We start from the raw sequence: 17,183 nt of genomic DNA, 5'->3' as shown, positions 1-17,183 counted from the left end.
AAGTAATTAGAAAATAATTACAAATAAATGAAGAATATGAAAAAAAAAGTTTAAGTTAGCAAACCATGTAGAAAGAACAACTAAAGTTCTCATCATGTAATTAAGCATTAATGAATTTAAATTTGCGAAGCTATAGTCATTCTTTAATAATAATCAAGAGACATTATCAATGTGTGTCTCCATTTTGTAGATTTGCACCCTTTAAATTATTAAATTTCGTTATTTATCATAAAGGATAATACTTTATCCACGTCAGTTATATTATTCATGAGAGGGGTTAAGGAAAAAGTTAAAAGAAGAGGAAAAGAAAAGAAATTTAGTTAAAGTCTTTTTTTAAAAAAAAATTGTAATTATTATATACATATAGATTATAGATGATAAATATTAATAGATTAGATATTTAATTAGGAATTAATCTTAGGAATTCTAAAAGTCATTAACATTTAATTAAATTTATATAATTAAATATTTAAATATTTTATAACAATTTAATTAATAGAAGGGGTAAAATCGTAATTCAACTTTCAACTTTTTTGTTCATGCTTTTAGTAATATATGATTCTAAGCTGATTCTTAGGGATTTAGATTTGTACTTACCTAAGTTAGTATTTTCTTTACTTGTATTTAAATCATTGTCTTCTTTGGATAATACACATTGAAATTACTCCATACTTCTGCTTCAACACTAGTATTGAAAAAAATATTTGTAAGTTAGTCCAGGCTTCTATCTCTTTTAAGCTACGCTATTATTTTCTGGAAACACTTTAGCTACACTATGATAAAGCCTTGTAATATTCTAGAAATTGTACTATTTTGTGTTTGACAAAAAAAGTTTTAGAAAACAAATGAAACATAAGCTTGACCCACAGACTCACTGACCCCTTCTATTAACACATAAACTCCATGCAACATAAAAGCAAATGTCAGAACGCTTCATACAGAACAAAGAAATGTCAATTGGTTTGCCAAACCGAAGAAATAGAACATATCAAAAGTCCTAATACAACAGGGACATCAAGTCCTCGTTTGTTAGCTTTCCTGAGGTCTCTGAAGAACCACCAATTGTCCTGCAATTAGAGGAAAAACAAACAGTTCAGAAAAAAAAATGGTTTTTTGAGAATGAGCAGCAGAAGGGAACAAAGCAGGAACCAAACAAAAGATTGACAATAACTTGCGAGGGGAAATCATCAAAATACTTAATTTTTGTCAGAACACATATGCAACTATGTAGACGACTATAAGAAAAAACACTTGCCCTTCAAAAAGTAATTTCTTCTTCTCTTGTAACTCTAAGATTCTCTCTTCAATTGTATTCTCAATCACAAATCTCACAATCCTGCAAATTCGGAAACAACAGTAAGCTCTATTCAATGGCATCCAAAGCAGAAGAAATACAACACACACATGACTGGTTTATATTGCCCTATTCGATGGACTCTATCCTGGGCTTGCTGCTCCACTGCAGGATTCCACCAAGGATCCATTATGAAAACCTAGCAAAGATCAAGAGATGAAACATGTGCTTGTTCAACCGATAAATACAAGTCATCATTGTATATCCAAATAAAAAATGAACCTGAAGAGTGGAAGGAATGCAACACTATATATGCACAAGCCTTAAGAATTAGAGCGGTTCATAGAGGAAAAAAAATAAATCCTTACATGTGATGCAACTGTAAGATTGAGGGCAACACCTCCAGTCTTTAAGCTCATAAGCAATATCTTGCAATTTGCATCCTCAGTGAATCTTTTAAGTACAGCATCTCTTGCGGCAATAGACATGGATCCAACTAATTGAATACAATTGATGCCACACAGCTGTATACACACAATACAAGCTTTTTTTTGTTAGTCTGGAAAGATGAGAAAGTACATTTATGTCTTACCTCAAGAGAATACTGTATCAAATCCAAAAACGCTGTGAACTGGCTAAAAACTATTCCTTTTGCAGAACAGTCTCTTTGAAACATGTCGCTAATTTCTTCCTTCTACATTCAGCAAAAGTAAAAAATGAGCTCACTCTCCTTGCTCTCCTAGTGAAAAGGAAATAAATCCATAAGACAGAAAAAAAAAGCAAGCTGAGGAGAATTATGATGAATGCAGTTGCATACCAAAGCTTCTATTTTAGTGCTTGTCTTGAATTTATCAAGCTGAATTTTATTCAATATACTTGACGACCTAAACCGTTTGACAGTAGGTTTAGAACTAGAATCTCCCTTATCTTTATTTCCAGTATAGTCAAATGCGAGGGGTTTGGTACATGAAGGGCATGTCGCTTCCATTACTCCTTCATCTAAATCTATCATACACGCCCTGCAAAACACGTGCCTACAACAAGTAACCTGCAAAAATCAAAAATAGATCCACAGTTCAAAGAAGACTGTCTAATGTACAAGGACTTTATACTAGAAGTACTTTTTCCCCTAGAAAGAGAGTATACCAAATGCCCATCCACTTCATGAGAACTCCAACAATTTTTCGAGCTCCAAAGACAGTAAATGGCATTTAAAGAGTGTACATACAATATTCAGGCTCGCAATGAGCAATTGAAAGGTGCTCGATGCTCTTGGACCTTGAACGACCAGCATAAAAATAATTTAATAATTGCAGAAAAGCAGAGAGCTATCAAAAATTGAACTTCAGCTGAGTAACATGTTTGGTATTCCTTTCTCACTCTCTTTTCTTATTTCTTGGTATAGGGGAGGGAGTGGGTAGAGGTGCGCAAACTCACTACTGGATCTTCTACTGCATAATGACATAAGTGACATGATTGTTCAACATCTCCAGCCTTTTTATTTCCACTAGCCAATTCTTTTCTAGAGTACATCACAAGGTAGCGATGATCAGCTGCCTGCCAATTAAAGAAAGACATTATATTGGTCATAAATTTTCTGCAATCAAATTTAGGTGATGACCCATAGTAAGAAAAATATATTTATGAGAGGCGATTTCAGACTTTAGACAAAGCAAAAGAAAGGTCAGTGTCTGTATTTCCGCTCATAGAATAGAAGGACAAGAAAATGAGCAGTCGTATGATAAGTCTTCCATAGTCCAATCTTTACAACAATATAACATATTTGAGCAGTGAAAAAATGATACTCGTGGTACGTGGTCTCATAATTTACTTGACCAAATTTTTGACAACCAACTTTTTTGGTGAACACCAAATTGAATTAAATATCCATTGTTATGTTCTAACTACTCAACCAACCCCAGCCACTAAACTAAAAAATGGATAACTCGATTTAAAAAGCTTAGCACCAAAAGCAGCCACATAAAAGTGAAGCAACAAAAAGACACATTGAGAAAAGAAAAAACAAGAAGATGGATGCAATCATCCATTACAATTATCAAGCATATATCCGAAATGTGGTACCTGCCGTAGGCGTGTGATCATAGCAAAAACGTGAGCATAGTTATTCATCAGAATTCCATCCTCGACATATCTGCACCAAAATACGAAATGTGGATACAGTTATACAGTTATGACTCAAATGATTAAAGAATTTTATGGGGAGAAAAAGATGTATAAGATTAAGTTAAAAAAAACCCAATATGTTCAATAACTATTTAAGAACAAGCAATTATAGGAAACAGATTTAATGCAAGTAATCCATGTATAAACAAGAGAACGGGATATACAGCAAAAAGAAAAGAACAACAATGAACCAGCAAATTGGTGCAGCTGGAGCCAAGAAAGTGGACCAAAGAATAAGAGCTCGAGTTTGAAAAATACCTATCGAGCTGTTCTCGACTTTTATTGTGCAATGACTTGTAGTAGTTAAATTCATCCACGTCCAAAGAGTTTTTTCTTATAAAAACCTGAACCCAAAAATAGTAACCAATAATAGAAGATTCTTATTGAAATTGAAGCACACGACACTACTGCAAGACAGAACTTAAATTCTTCATGGGAAGTGAAAGATCAGCAACTCTTTCTTTTTTTGGTACGTCTTAGCATTATGCTTTTCAGAATTTTGTGCTTCAACAAAACCATAGCATCTCCATGCATCCTCTCGGACATGAACCGCTTATTTGCTGAAGGTTTTTCAATATACTAGAAAAAAGAAAAAAGAAGACGTTTCAACTTTACTATGTCAGCAAAAAGATGAACCTCAAAAATATGTATATTATTTACTCTTAACTTACTTTCTTCCACCATAGGAAGTGGCATGCACGTCGGCAAGGCCAGGGACGGCACTGTGGGCATTTATCAGAGAAGCTGTAGAATTTATCAAAGAGCACAAGATATTTCATAAGTAAAAATTGTTTGAGAAGCAAAAGTATAATAATATAAAGTAAAATAGATTTTGAGTCATTTTGTCTTTCATGCTAAGGGATAGGAACAAGGATTTAGAAAAAGAATATTTGTGTCTACCTTAAATCAAGTCCGCTGCAATTACAATTTTCGCAAAAGTAATAAGCATAAGGAGTAACTTGTAAAAAACGGACCTGTATTGAAGTAAAGAATATAATTAACCTCAGAACTATAAAAAGTAAAGAAAATGTAATGAATCCAGCAGAAGTTAACTTACAAGTGAGTACAATTCTCCAATGCAGTTTTGCAGGGGTGTACCAGTTAAGGCCCACTTATAAGAAGATTCTAAAGCAAGAACCGCTTTTGTGGTGGCATTGCTTACAGATTTGATTTGATGAGCCTATGCCACAGAAGTTCAATCAGTTAAGAACATTGCAGATAATAGATCATGCGTTACCACCAAAGTGATGAAATTGAGTAGTTCTACTCTCAGAGGCTAGTTCATGCGTTACCACCAATGTGATGAAGCTAGACAAGGCACAAACTACATGCAGCATTGTTCATCATGAAGATAGAAAATAAAATTTCACGTGATGAGATAAATTTCGTGCTCTTACAATTTGCTGAGTTTTAATAGTTGGACATATTTACACCTACATTATTCAGCAGTTAACTGTATACGTTTCTTCATAGCCACCACAAGATTCTTCACATTCTAATAAGCATCTTAGCTGATATGACATTATTCATCAGTTAACGGCATAGGTTTCTTTATAATCACTAGCTCATTAAAAGTTCACCATACCAATCTCCACATTTACAACTCTATAACATGACTTGAAAAACAACAAATGAACCAAGAATCTGTGAATGCATGACTTGCCTCATCCAAAATGATACGATCCCACTTCAGTGAATGCAGAATTGACTTCCTTCTGGACATATCTTCAGCAACACTGACTGAATTATCACTAGAACCATCGTCACACAATTTTGAGTTCTTGCTCTTCTGCTTTGACTTTTTTGGCCTATAATCAGCCTGGATAGTGGAGTATGTCGTAATGACAAAATCAAATTCCTCCAGGTTGGACGTAAATTTCCCCCTGTTGGTGCCATGATAAAGAAGAATTTTGTTGCTGTCTTTAGTGGTGCAATTTTCAATCTCTCGGAACCATTGCAATGCTCCAATCACAGGACATACAACAAGAGTTCCTTTTACTGTTGGGAGTTCCTGGGAAGTAGTTGGTGAAGACGACAATGTACTGGAAGCACTAGCTGCTTTCTTTAATTCACGTTGAGCAAGAACAAGTGCTATGGCTTGAACCGTCTTCCCCATTCCCATTTCATCAGCAAGAATACCCCCCTTGAATGTAGATTCTTCTTGCTTTATTGACCAAGCCAACCACTCCTTTTGGTACCTCAACAGTGGCAAGATCAAATCTGATGGTGGCTTAGCAGTTTCAGCAAGTGAGATGTTATCAGAATTATTTGAATAATTCTTAAGAATGACTTCATCCATTTCTTCTTCCACTGTCTCCCATTTCAAAACTGATCCCCTTTGCTTTTGTACTTTCTCACGATTGTCTTTCCAGAATTTCACACGGCGTCTTTGATCCGCATCCGTACCTTCACCCCTTTCGTCTTCAGTAAAACAAGAACAATTATCAATTTAATTAGAAAATTACACACGCTATTCATAGCATTTAACATTTCAATATAAGAAATTTGCTAGCAATAGGAGAAAATCAAAGATAACAGTCACCATTAGGGCATTCCAATTAACACATTTCAAAATCATCCAATTTTACACCAGAAAATCAACATCTTCAGAAGAATAAAACAAAGACGAAGACGAAGATGAAGAACCTGGAATTCGAAGATCCATTTTCCGATAAAGCAGACAGAAATTAAGAAGCTGAGTTGAAAATTGAAAAATTGAGCGGGAAGGACCATTTATATAGAACACAATTGAAATTAATCTAACTGATTAACAAATTATAACCGCCATAAACTAACTTGGTGACGTGTCAAAAGTTGCTGACATGTCAAGTGAGCTGGATAATGAATGGTATTTAAGGAATGAATATAAAATAATTCCCTTTAATTTGTGATCAGTTCTTTTTATGTTTAGAGTCTGATATCCCATTGTTGTTGCCATTGACAAATTATTAACGGGGCTTTGGGATAAGTATATTTTTAATTATTTTATTTTATTTTCAATCGAAACGGTAAAAAGTTAATTTGCTTTGCGATTTAACTAAAAAGTATGGCCATGTGGGTGCAACATATTGTGTTGGACATTACATATTTTTTTTAAAAACTCCTTTTAAGTTATTGTAGGAGACGAAAATCAGTCTTTGAATAAGTTTTTATAATTGTAAAAGCGTGTATAAACACTTTTTTATATATTTTTGTACAATGTGAATACATTGTGAATAATCTATATCTATATCGATTTTTATATTTATATTTTTTATATTATCTTAAAAGTATGAATTCCTAATTTGAATGTTAAATTACTGTAATATTTTTAATTTAGGTTGTGAGTTTTTCGATGAGTTGTGACTTTTTTGATAAGTTGTGACTTTTATTCAAAAGGTTTTAATTTTTCAATGAGTTGTGACTTTTCCCGAGAGTTTTGACTTTTCCAAAAAGTTGCGACATTTTCAATAAATTTTGATTTTTTCAAATAGTTGTGACTTTTCGGATAGGTCATGGCTTTTCAGATAACACAAAAAAAAAAATTTATTCATACTTCCCTTTGTTGACTATAAATAGAGAGTTTCCTCTCATTTTTAAATCACAATTTTTTTATCTTCTACTCTTCTTCTTGCATTTTAATAAATTTCGCGTGATTTGTTGACGTTAAGTAAGTAAGTTTAGCAGAATATGAGGTAACATTATTCTGATGAAGTAAATCATTCTATCCTAAGATTATATGTTCCATTATCTCAAGTCATGAGGAAAATAATTAATTTTGATGATGTAATAATTAATATTTTTTACTTAACATATACATTATTAGTATGTAATGTTTCAATATATGAAGTTAACATGACGTAGACTGAATTCATTTATTTTGGTTAACAATTTTTCTTGTGATGTAGATATATTCTTCTGAATAACTGTTTAGAATTCAAGCTTGTCTAGAAAGGGAACTGGTCTTCTATAAATGTGACATCCCTGCTGATCTAAAAGGACTTTGACTCCAAATCGCGCACTCTATACCCCTTTTGTGTTTGTGCATATCCCATGAAAACTCCTTTCTTTGATCTAGGACCAAACTTATCAGACATGGAAAGTATAGACATAAAACAAAGACAACCAAACACTTTCAAGTGATGTAGCTGTGGTTCAGAACCATAGAGCATTTTGCAATACTACTGTAGGTGTCTTGTTTATCAAGTGGAATGCAGCCTTTATACAGTGCCCCTAATAAGAAATAGGAATATTAGCATGAATTCTCAGTGCTCTAGCAGTGTTTAATATGTGTCTGTGCTTTGTTTCTACCACCCCATTTTGTTGGAGTGTGTAGGCACAAGAAATTTGATGCACAATGCCAAGAGAAGCAAACAACTCATGACATTTTGAACCTTCACCTTCAGGCCAAACTGAGTGTTTATCATTAACAAATGTCTTTGAGTACAAAATACACTTCAGATTTAGATTAAATCAAGCAGGCCCAAGTAAATCTACTGTAATCATCAACAATGGTAACGAAGTTTTGTTTCCTATCATAAGTGGGAGTTTTGTAAGGACCTCATACATCTACGTGTATTAATTGGAAGAATTTTTAACCAAACTAAGTCATTATATAAAACAATTTACCAAAGTAATACATTTTTCTAAAATTTTACAAAATTAGTATAAACGTATTTCATGGTAACGTTTTAGGGTATATTTTATTTTTTTAAAACTAACAGCATTAGGTTGATATACGTCACTGTAAGTAACGTTTTACTTTTAAAACGTTATTTTCAGTAACGTTTTACTTTTAAAACGTTATTTTCAGTAACGTTTTAGGAGTAAAACGTTACTGTGAGTAACGTATATCAATCTGACGTCATCAACTTTTAAAAAATAAAATATATCCTAAAACGTTACTGTGAAATACGTTTATACTAGTTTTGTAAAATTTTAAAAAAACATATTATTTTGGTGAATGACTTTATATAGTGACTTAGTTTGGTTAAAACCTCTTAATTGGAAACTAGTACTAGAACTATGAATACTATCATGGAAGCTAGGTCTACTTTGTTTTGCTTGAGGACATGTATGACAACGTGGTCAATGAGTTAAGTTGTCCTTGATAGCTGAAATGTGTTGCATAGCAACTAAAGAAGGGTGACCAAGTCTGAAATGTCATAATGATGTTGTAGTTTTGTTGTCTCTTATGGTATTATTGGAGGTCTACTTTGTTTTGCTTGAGGACATGTATGACAACGTGGTCAATGAGTTAGTTGTCCTTGATAGCTGAAATGTGTTGCATAGCAACTAAAGAAGGGTGACCAAGTCTGAAATGTCATAATGATGTTGTAGTTTTGTTGTCTCTTATGGTATTATTGACTACAACTTTAACTGAATTGTTTAACATAAGTATAATCCATGCCATTTGAGAGAGCTGCATCACACAAAAATTAGGAACGAAAGTGATACTATACAACACGTTCTTAGTCAACCTTGCAACTGAAAACAAGTTAAACTTGAAGTCAAGTACATGTAGTACATTCTTCACCTTATAACAACCCATAATAACATAATGCCCAGTTTTTACAATATGAGCTCCATTTCCTGTTGGAAGTTGTACAGTATTGGACCTCTGATCACTTAGACTACTGAACTCAGCTAGAATTTGTTGAGAAGATGTAATGTAATTAGTGGCACCTAAATCAATTATCCAACGATGATCACAAGCATCAGATGATAAAGACACATTACCTGCCAGATTTACTTTGCAATCACTGTTATCACCAACATATGCACAACTGGTATTGTTGTGTCTGAGATCCCTCACATCATTGTATTCCTTCTCAGTGAGAGTGAGTGCAAAATCCTGTCTATCAACACCAACTTGGTTTGCATAGGATTTGAATCCTGAATCAGCATGCTGATTGTGGGTGAAATTGTTGAACCTATGACCGTCACCATTGTTATTACTTTGAGAGTCACCATAACCTTTGAATCCAGTATTGCTATCCTTGTCCCTGCTTCCTCTTGCTTTTGAAATCTGCAGGGTATCCCAATGACCCTATAACAATCTTTAGTGAGATGATTTTTGTAGCCACAATGCTCACAGGCAGTGTCAAAGAGCTTCCTTCACTTGAAATCTTGCTTCCTGTTAACCATCATTGTTAGAGGTTCCTTGTTGACATCCATAACACCTAGTAACCTCTGACTTTCTTTCTGTATTTTACAGTGGCATACGCCTGAGTAACAATAGGAACAATCACTTTAAGGAAGGTGTCACTTCTAACATGAGTATAGGAGTCATTAAGGCCCATGAGGAACATTAACGGCCTTTGTTGACTTAAGTGCTTAATGTAGGGTTTAGCTTCATCACAATTAGAAAGAAACTTTTGCCCATAGTTGATACACTCTAGTGAGATTAGATTTGTCAAACCTCTTCTTGAAGTCGTCCCATACACGGTTGGCATTTGAGGCATACACAATTGTAGTGAGTAATTCCTGAGCAACATTGCTACTGATCCATGAGAGCACCACAACATTACATCTTTCCCATTGAGCTGCCAATTCCCCTTTTTTATACGAACTCTTTAGACAAGTTCCATCTACAAAGCAGAGCTTGCTCTTAACCAATAACGCAAGTCGTAGTGACCTGCTCCATAATCCATAGTTAGGTGGGCCCATGAGCTGGATTGCAATCTAAGTTGTACCTGGTGTATCTGATGCATGAAGGTAGATAGGATGAGAGTGTTCAAGAGAAGCCACTGTCGGATCTACCATAACAGAGGCCGTTGAGGAAAGACTCATATACTCAGCCTCAGCTGAACTCCTAGAAATAGTGTACTGTTTTTTGGACTTCCATGAGATTGGTAACCAGTGATGGACTTCCTGGTGTAACACAAGACCGTAGTCTGCATCACAATAAGCCTGCAATGAACCTGTGGATGTTGACACAAGAGTCAAATCATGGTTTAAGGCCGGAAAATCATTCTGGAGGTCAGATGGGGTCTCGGGCCGGGCTAGAAGGCGAGTCTTGAATTGAGGTACAGTCCCGAGCCTTGATCAAGATTAAGATCGCAAGTTAGGGTCAGAAGTCGAGTCTCGGGTTGGGGTATGGAGTCAGGTAACTTGACTCTCAAACCCGACCCTAACTGCCAATCTGAGATCTTAACTAAGGCCTCTCCCAACCACGAGACTTGACTCGTAACCTAGACCCTAATCGAGTCTAGACTGCATGGTGTGGTAGAACAATGTTTTGAAAAATGTTTCCCTTACTTTACATCCTCTATCCCAATCTATGTGAAACTCTTTTCTTTTTACTCTAGGACCAAAAAGAAGTATGTTAAACTTTTTTATAATTAGAAACAATTCAATTTAAAATTTTCCTTTTAACTTAATGAATAATTAAAACCATATAAATATCTAAATTTTGTTTTACACCACAAATTTAAAAAAGTTGGCACATAAATTAGGAAGGAGTAAATTTGCTAATTCTTTGAACTCCCAAATGACTTTTTATAAGCAATTCGTACGTAGGGATGACAGGTTTGAGGTTTGAGGAGTTGACTCTTGTGCACGAAGAGAGGTTAGACTTTGAGCTGTAATACTTTGAGTTCCTTCTTTATCGCATTATGTTTAATAATTGACCTTTTCTCATTTGTTCTTGCACGAATGGAATACTGGGAAAAAAAGGTAAGTTTAGACTTGAATAGTAATCTAATATTTTTGTTGATATTTCTTGAAATGGCCTTTTCTCGAACTCATAACCTTTGGAGTGTTTACCTTCCGAACAACTCTCTCTGGTATTAGTTTGGAAGTGTGGTTGTTGCGAACAAAAAACAATAGTTTGAAGTGTGGTACTAAAATTAGTTCTTTTTTCTTAATATTCTTTACTAATGCAGCTGAATTCAGAACTGTGATGGCATATACAGATGCACATTTCCATGATGTTGCCTAGAGGATATGAATTCTGATGCACTTTATGTCATGCAAAGGAAGTTAAAATGAAGGAAGCAATACAACGATTTAACAATTGATGAAGCTAAAGAAACACTCTTTTGACATATCAAACACCATACAGCCTAAGGGCAAACATCAGAACACAGTACAAAAGTTGGCAGGAACTAAACAGAAGGAATAGAACATATCAAAAGTGACGCTGAAACAGCTTTGACAAGTCCTCCATTGTTAGTTTTCCTAAGGCCTCTGAAGAACCACCGACTGTCCTGCAATCAGAGGAAGAACAAACAGTTAGGGGGAAGAGAAAGAGCGGAGGATGGGAAGGTGGGAGCAAAGAAGTTATCTAATAAAAAGATTGATTATAACAATTTGCAAGGAAAATCATCAAAATGCTTTAACTATGTGATGACTGTAAGGAAAAGACACTTGCCCTTCAAAAAGAAATTTCTTCTTTTCTTGCAACTCTATGACGTTCTCTTCAATTGTATTCTCTATCACAAATCTCACAATCCTACAAAATAGAAGAAAATAATAAGCTCCATTCAATGGCCTCAAAAGTACAAGAAAGGCAAAACACACCAGACAGGTTTATATTGCCCTATTCGATGGATTCTATCTTGGGCTTGCTGCTCCACCGCAGGATTCCACCAAGGATCCATTAAGAAAACCTAGAAAGTTTCAAGAGGTGAGCCATCTAACATTGAAATGTGATGTGTGCTTATTCAACAGATAAATACGAGTCATAATAGTATCTTGAGCTGGTTCTGTGAGTGTGCAGAGAAGTGGAGTTAGGTATATCAAATGAACCAAATTAGAGGAAATATATTAGGAGGGCCACACTAGATCCTTACATTTGATGCAACTGTAAGATTGAGAGCAACAGCTCCAGCTTTTAAACTCATAAGTAATATCCTGCAATCTGAATCCTCAGTGAATTTGTTTATTGCAGCATCTCTTGCGGCAATAGACATCGATCCAACTAATTGAACACAATTGATGCCCGACAGCTGAATACACATAATACAAGCTTTTTATTTATTAGTCTGAAAAGAGGAACGGAAAGTAGGTAGGACAAAGTATATCTTACATTAAGAGAATACTGTATCAGATCTAAAAACGAAGTGAACTGGCTAAAAACTATTCCTTTTGCAGAACCGTCCCTTTCAACCATGAACCTAATTTCTTCCCTCTACATTCAATAAAATTAAAAGTGAGCATCAAGAATGTATTTAGCAATATATTTCACAAGTAGAAAAATCAAAGAGTTAAGGGCAACGTCAATCAAATTAACAAGACTGAGATTCTTCAATACTTGTTCCACTGACTGGGACACAACTAGTTTTAAAAGAAGTTTGACGTTCTTCCACATAATGAAGATGCAAGATCATGAGCTCACACCCGTTGGGTTAGAAATTATCTTAGTATATGATGATGTGACATGACATTGCTTGCTCTCTTGTAAAAGGGAAAGAAATCCGCAAGGCAAAGAAGAAAAGCAAACAGAGGAGAATAAGATGATAGTGTAGAATGCAATTGCATACCAAAGCATCTATTTTAGTGCTCGTTTGAAATTTATCAAGCTGAATTCTGTTCAATATACTTGAGGACCTAAACTCTTTGACAGTAGGTTTAGAATTAGAATCCCCCTTATCATTATTTGCAGTGAAGTCAAATTTGAGGGGTTTGGTACATGAAGGGCATGCTATTTTCTCCACACTGTCAGCTACATCTATCAAACATGCCTTGCAAAACACGTGACTGCAGGAAGTAACCTGCAACAATCAAAAAGAGATGCACAGTTCAAAGAAGACTGTCTAATTTAGAAGTACTTGAAGGTGCTTGAATGGCTAACATAAAAATAATTTAATAAATGCAAAAAGGAGAGAGCTATCAAATTGACAATGAGCAATTGAAAGGTGCATGAAGTTTCTGAATTTGTTTCTTTCCTTTTCTTCTCTCTTTTCTTATTTCTTGGTTTGGGAGGAGGGAGTGGGTAGAGGTGCGCAAACTCACTACTGGATCTTCCACTGCATCATGACATAGGTCACATAATTTTTCAACATCTTCAACCTCTTTATTTCCACTAACCAATTCTTTTCTAGAGTACATTACAAGGTAACGATGATCAACTGCCTGCCGATTAAAGAAAAACATTATATTAGTCAGACATTTTCTGCAATCAAATTTGGCTGATGACCCATAGTTCAGATGAAGCAAAAGAAAGGCCAGTATTTGTATTTGCGCTCATATAATAGGAGGAAAAGAAAACTAGAGGCAGACACTTCAAAATTAAGTTGTAAGAGGAGTAGGAATGTAGGTACCTGCCGTAGGCGCGTGATCATAGCAAAAATGTGACCATAGTTATTCATCAGAGTTCCAGCCTCTACATATCTGCACCAAAATACAAAATGTGATACGGTTATAAATAAAAATGTCCTTGATCCCTTACTTTTTGGCAAGTATGGCACAAATGATTAAGAATTTTATGGGAAGAAAAAGATGTATAAGATTTTTAAGTTAAAAACCAAGATACTAACCCAATATGTTCAATAACTACTTAAGAACAAGCAATTATCGGAAACAGATTTAATGCATTTAATACACAGCAAAAAAAAAATAGAGCCAGCAAATTGGTGCAGCTGGAGCCAAGAAAGTGGACTTGCAAGGAATAAGAGCTCAAGTTTGAAAAATACCTCTCGATCAGTTCTCGGCTTCTATTGTGCAATGACTTGTAGTAGTTGAATTCATCCACATCCAAAGAATCTTTTCTTATTATAACCTGAACCCAAAAATAGTAACCAATAATAGAAGATTCTTGTCGAAATTGAAGCACATGACACTACTGCAAGACAGAACTTACAATCTTTGTGGGAAGTGAAAGATCAGCAACTCTTTCCTTTTTGGTACGTCTTAGCATTATGCTTTTCAGAATTTTGTGCTTCAACAAAACCATAGCATCTCCACCTTCATTCTCGTGTCCCATCATCCTTAATGGTTTTTTAATATACTAGGAAAAAGAAAAAAGATGTTTCAACTTTACTTTGTCAGCAAAAAGATGAACCTCATTAATTGTTAACTTACTTTATTCCACCAGAGGAAGTGGCGTGCACGTCGGCAAGTCTGGGGATGGCACTGTGGGCATTTATCAGAGGAGCTGTAGAATTCATCAAAGAGCACAAGATATTTCATATGTAACATTGCTTGAGAAGCAAAAGTATAACAGTATAAAGTAAAATAGATTGTGAGCCATTGTGTCTTTCATGCTAAGGGATAGGAACAAGGATTTAAAAAAAGAATATTTGTGTCTACCTTAAATCAAGTCCGCTGCAATTACAATTTTGGCAAAAGTAATAAGCATAAGGAGTAACTTGTAAGAAACGGACCTGTATAGAAGTAAATAATGTAATTAACCTCAGAACTATTAAAAGTAAAGAAAATGTAGTGAAACCAGCAAACATTAACTTACAAGTACGTGCAATTCTCCAATGTGGTTTTGCAGGGGTGTACCAGTTAAGGCCCACTTATAAAAAGATTCTAAAGCAAGAACCGCTTTTGTGGTGGTGGTGCTTATAGATTTGACATGATGAGCCTATGCCACAGAAGCTCAATCAGTTGAGAAAATTGCAGATGAAATTTAGTAGTTCACGTGACACTACATGCAGCATTGTTCACCATCAAGATAGAAAATAGATGAAATGCAAAGCAAAGAACTTTAGGACATTTTGCTGAGTTTTAATAGCTGAAACATCATGGACATATTTACACCTACACTATTCAGCAGTTAACTGTATAGGTTTCTTCGAAATCACCACAAGATTCTTCACATTCTAATAAACATCATAGCTGTTATGACACTATCCAGCAGTTAACGGCATAGGTTTTTTCATACCAATCTCCGCATTTACGACTCTAACAACATGACTTGAAAAACTGGCATTTATAAGAAAAAGGTTGTATAAACAGCAAATAAACCAAGAACTCTTTCAAACCTCCGATACTACAAAATAGAGAAAACAACAACATAATGCGTGAATCTGTGAATGCATGACTTGCCTCATCCAAAATGATACGATCCCACTTCACTGAATGCAGAATTGACTTCCTTCTGGACACATCTTCACCAACACTGACCGAATTATCAATAGAACCATCGTCACACAATTTTGAGTTGTTGCTCTTCTGCTTTGACATGATGAGCATATAGTCAGCCAGGATAGTGGAGTAAGTTGTAATGACAAAATCATACTCCTCCAGGTTGGATGTAAATTTTCCCCTGTTTGTGCCATGATAAAGAAGAGTTTTGTTGCTTTCTTTAGTTGTGCAACGTTCAATCTCTCGAAGCCATTGAGATGCTCCTGTCAAAGGACATACAAAAAGAGTTCCTTTTACTGTTGGGAGTTCCTGGGAAGTACCAGGTGAAGACAACAATATACTGGAACCATTAGTTGCTTTCTTTAAATCGCGTTGAGCAAGCACAAGTGCTATGGCTTGAAGCGTCTTCCCCATTCCCATTTCATCAGCAAGAATACCCCCCTTGAATGTAGATTCTTCTTGCTTTATTGACCAAGCCAACCACTCCTTTTGGTACCTCAAAAGCGGCAAGATCAAATCCGATGGTGGCTCAGCAGTTTCAGCAAGCGAGATGTTATCAGAATTATCTGAATAATTCTTAAGAATGACTTCATCCATTTCTTCTTCCACTGTCTCCCATTTCAAAACTGATCCCCTTTTCTTTTGTACTTTCTCACGATTGTCTTTCCAGAATTTCACACGGCGTCTTTGATCCGCATCCGTACCTTCACCCCTTTCGTCTTCAGTAAAACAAGAACAATTATCAATTTAACTAGAAAATTACACACGCTATTAATAGCATTTAACATTTCAATATAAGAAATTTGATAACAATAGGAGAAAATCAAAGATAACAGTCACCATTAGGGCATTCCAATTTACACATTTCAAAATCATCCAATTTTACATCAGAAAATCAACATCTTCAGAAGAATAAAACAAAGACGAAGACGAAGATGAAGAACCTGGAATTCGAAGATCCATTTTTCGAGAAAGCAGAGAGAAATTAAGAAGCTGAGTTGAAAATTGAAAAATTGAGCGGGAAGGACTATTTATAGAGAGCACAATTGAAATTAATCTAACTGATTAACAAATTAAAACCGCCATAAACTAATTTGATGACGTGTCAAAAGTTGCTGACATGTCAAATGAGCTGTATAATGAATGGTTTGATTAGTTTTTTTTTTTTTTAAGAGTTTGATATCGTTGTTAAAAAAATTCTTGTTGACTTTTCTCAAATTAATAACGGGGCTTTTTGGGATAGGTATATTTTTATTTTATTTTTAATCCTTATTGATAGAAGTTAATTTGCTTTACGATTTAACTAAAAAGTATGGCCACGTGGGTGCAATATATTGTGTTGGACACTATAATTTTTCTAAAATTCCTTTTTAATTTATAAACACTTTTTATATATTTTTGTACAAGGTTAATACATTACTTAATTACCGTAAGTCAATAATATTTGTATAAACACGGCTGTAAAAGAAATCTTTTTGGCTATGCAGGTATCAACTGAAAATATTGCTATATGTTGTGTTGACAGTATATATATTTTTTTTAAATTCCAAAAAAAGTATTATAATAATACAAATGATTTATTTCATCAAATAATTATACAACTGATAGTGGCTAAGACAATTTTTTCAATTACGTATTTATCATTTAAATTATAGCGAGAGACTTTTTATTAATTATTAAATTTAACCTA

The 17,183-nt window shown here is 34.7% G+C and overlaps 1 protein-coding gene and 1 pseudogene across 1 annotated transcript; both read right to left on the bottom strand.

Moving 5' to 3' along the window:
- Positions 1-997: 997 nt before the first annotated feature.
- LOC101253703 (ATP-dependent helicase rhp16-like) lies at positions 998-6,143 on the bottom strand (annotated as a pseudogene).
- A 1,469-nt stretch (positions 6,144-7,612) lies between these two features.
- LOC101254010 (ATP-dependent helicase rhp16-like) lies at positions 7,613-16,456 on the bottom strand. Its single transcript, XM_010325794.1, has 20 exons — positions 16,438-16,456; positions 15,455-16,212; positions 14,868-14,990; positions 14,711-14,784; positions 14,483-14,555; positions 14,262-14,408; positions 14,095-14,180; positions 13,723-13,792; positions 13,415-13,534; positions 12,943-13,173; positions 12,489-12,590; positions 12,253-12,408; positions 11,981-12,069; positions 11,832-11,912; positions 11,608-11,667; positions 10,153-10,499; positions 9,879-10,047; positions 9,655-9,727; positions 8,994-9,485; positions 7,613-7,690 (listed from the first exon to the last, which is right to left on the bottom strand). Exons 1-20 carry the CDS (start codon positions 16,454-16,456, stop codon positions 7,613-7,615), a joined length of 3,348 nt encoding a protein of 1,115 aa, XP_010324096.1.
- Between the last annotated feature and the right edge of the window lie 727 nt (positions 16,457-17,183).

Source organism: Solanum lycopersicum, chromosome 7, assembly GCF_036512215.1.
Source record: "Solanum lycopersicum chromosome 7, SLM_r2.1".
NCBI lineage: Eukaryota > Viridiplantae > Streptophyta > Magnoliopsida > Solanales > Solanaceae > Solanum > Solanum lycopersicum.
This window is presented reverse-complemented; position numbering and strand designations above follow the sequence as displayed.

Excerpts from the sequence above, each read along its gene's own strand:
- LOC101254010 (XM_010325794.1), bottom strand. Across the intron at positions 14,409-14,482 it reads ACTTCCTCTGGTGGAATAAA|TATATTAAAAAACCATTAAG; the intron begins GTAAGTTAACAA and ends TCTTTTTCCTAG. Across the intron at positions 10,048-10,152 it reads TCATGCATCAGATACACCAG|ATGGAACTTGTCTAAAGAGT; the intron begins GTACAACTTAGA and ends TCTGCTTTGTAG.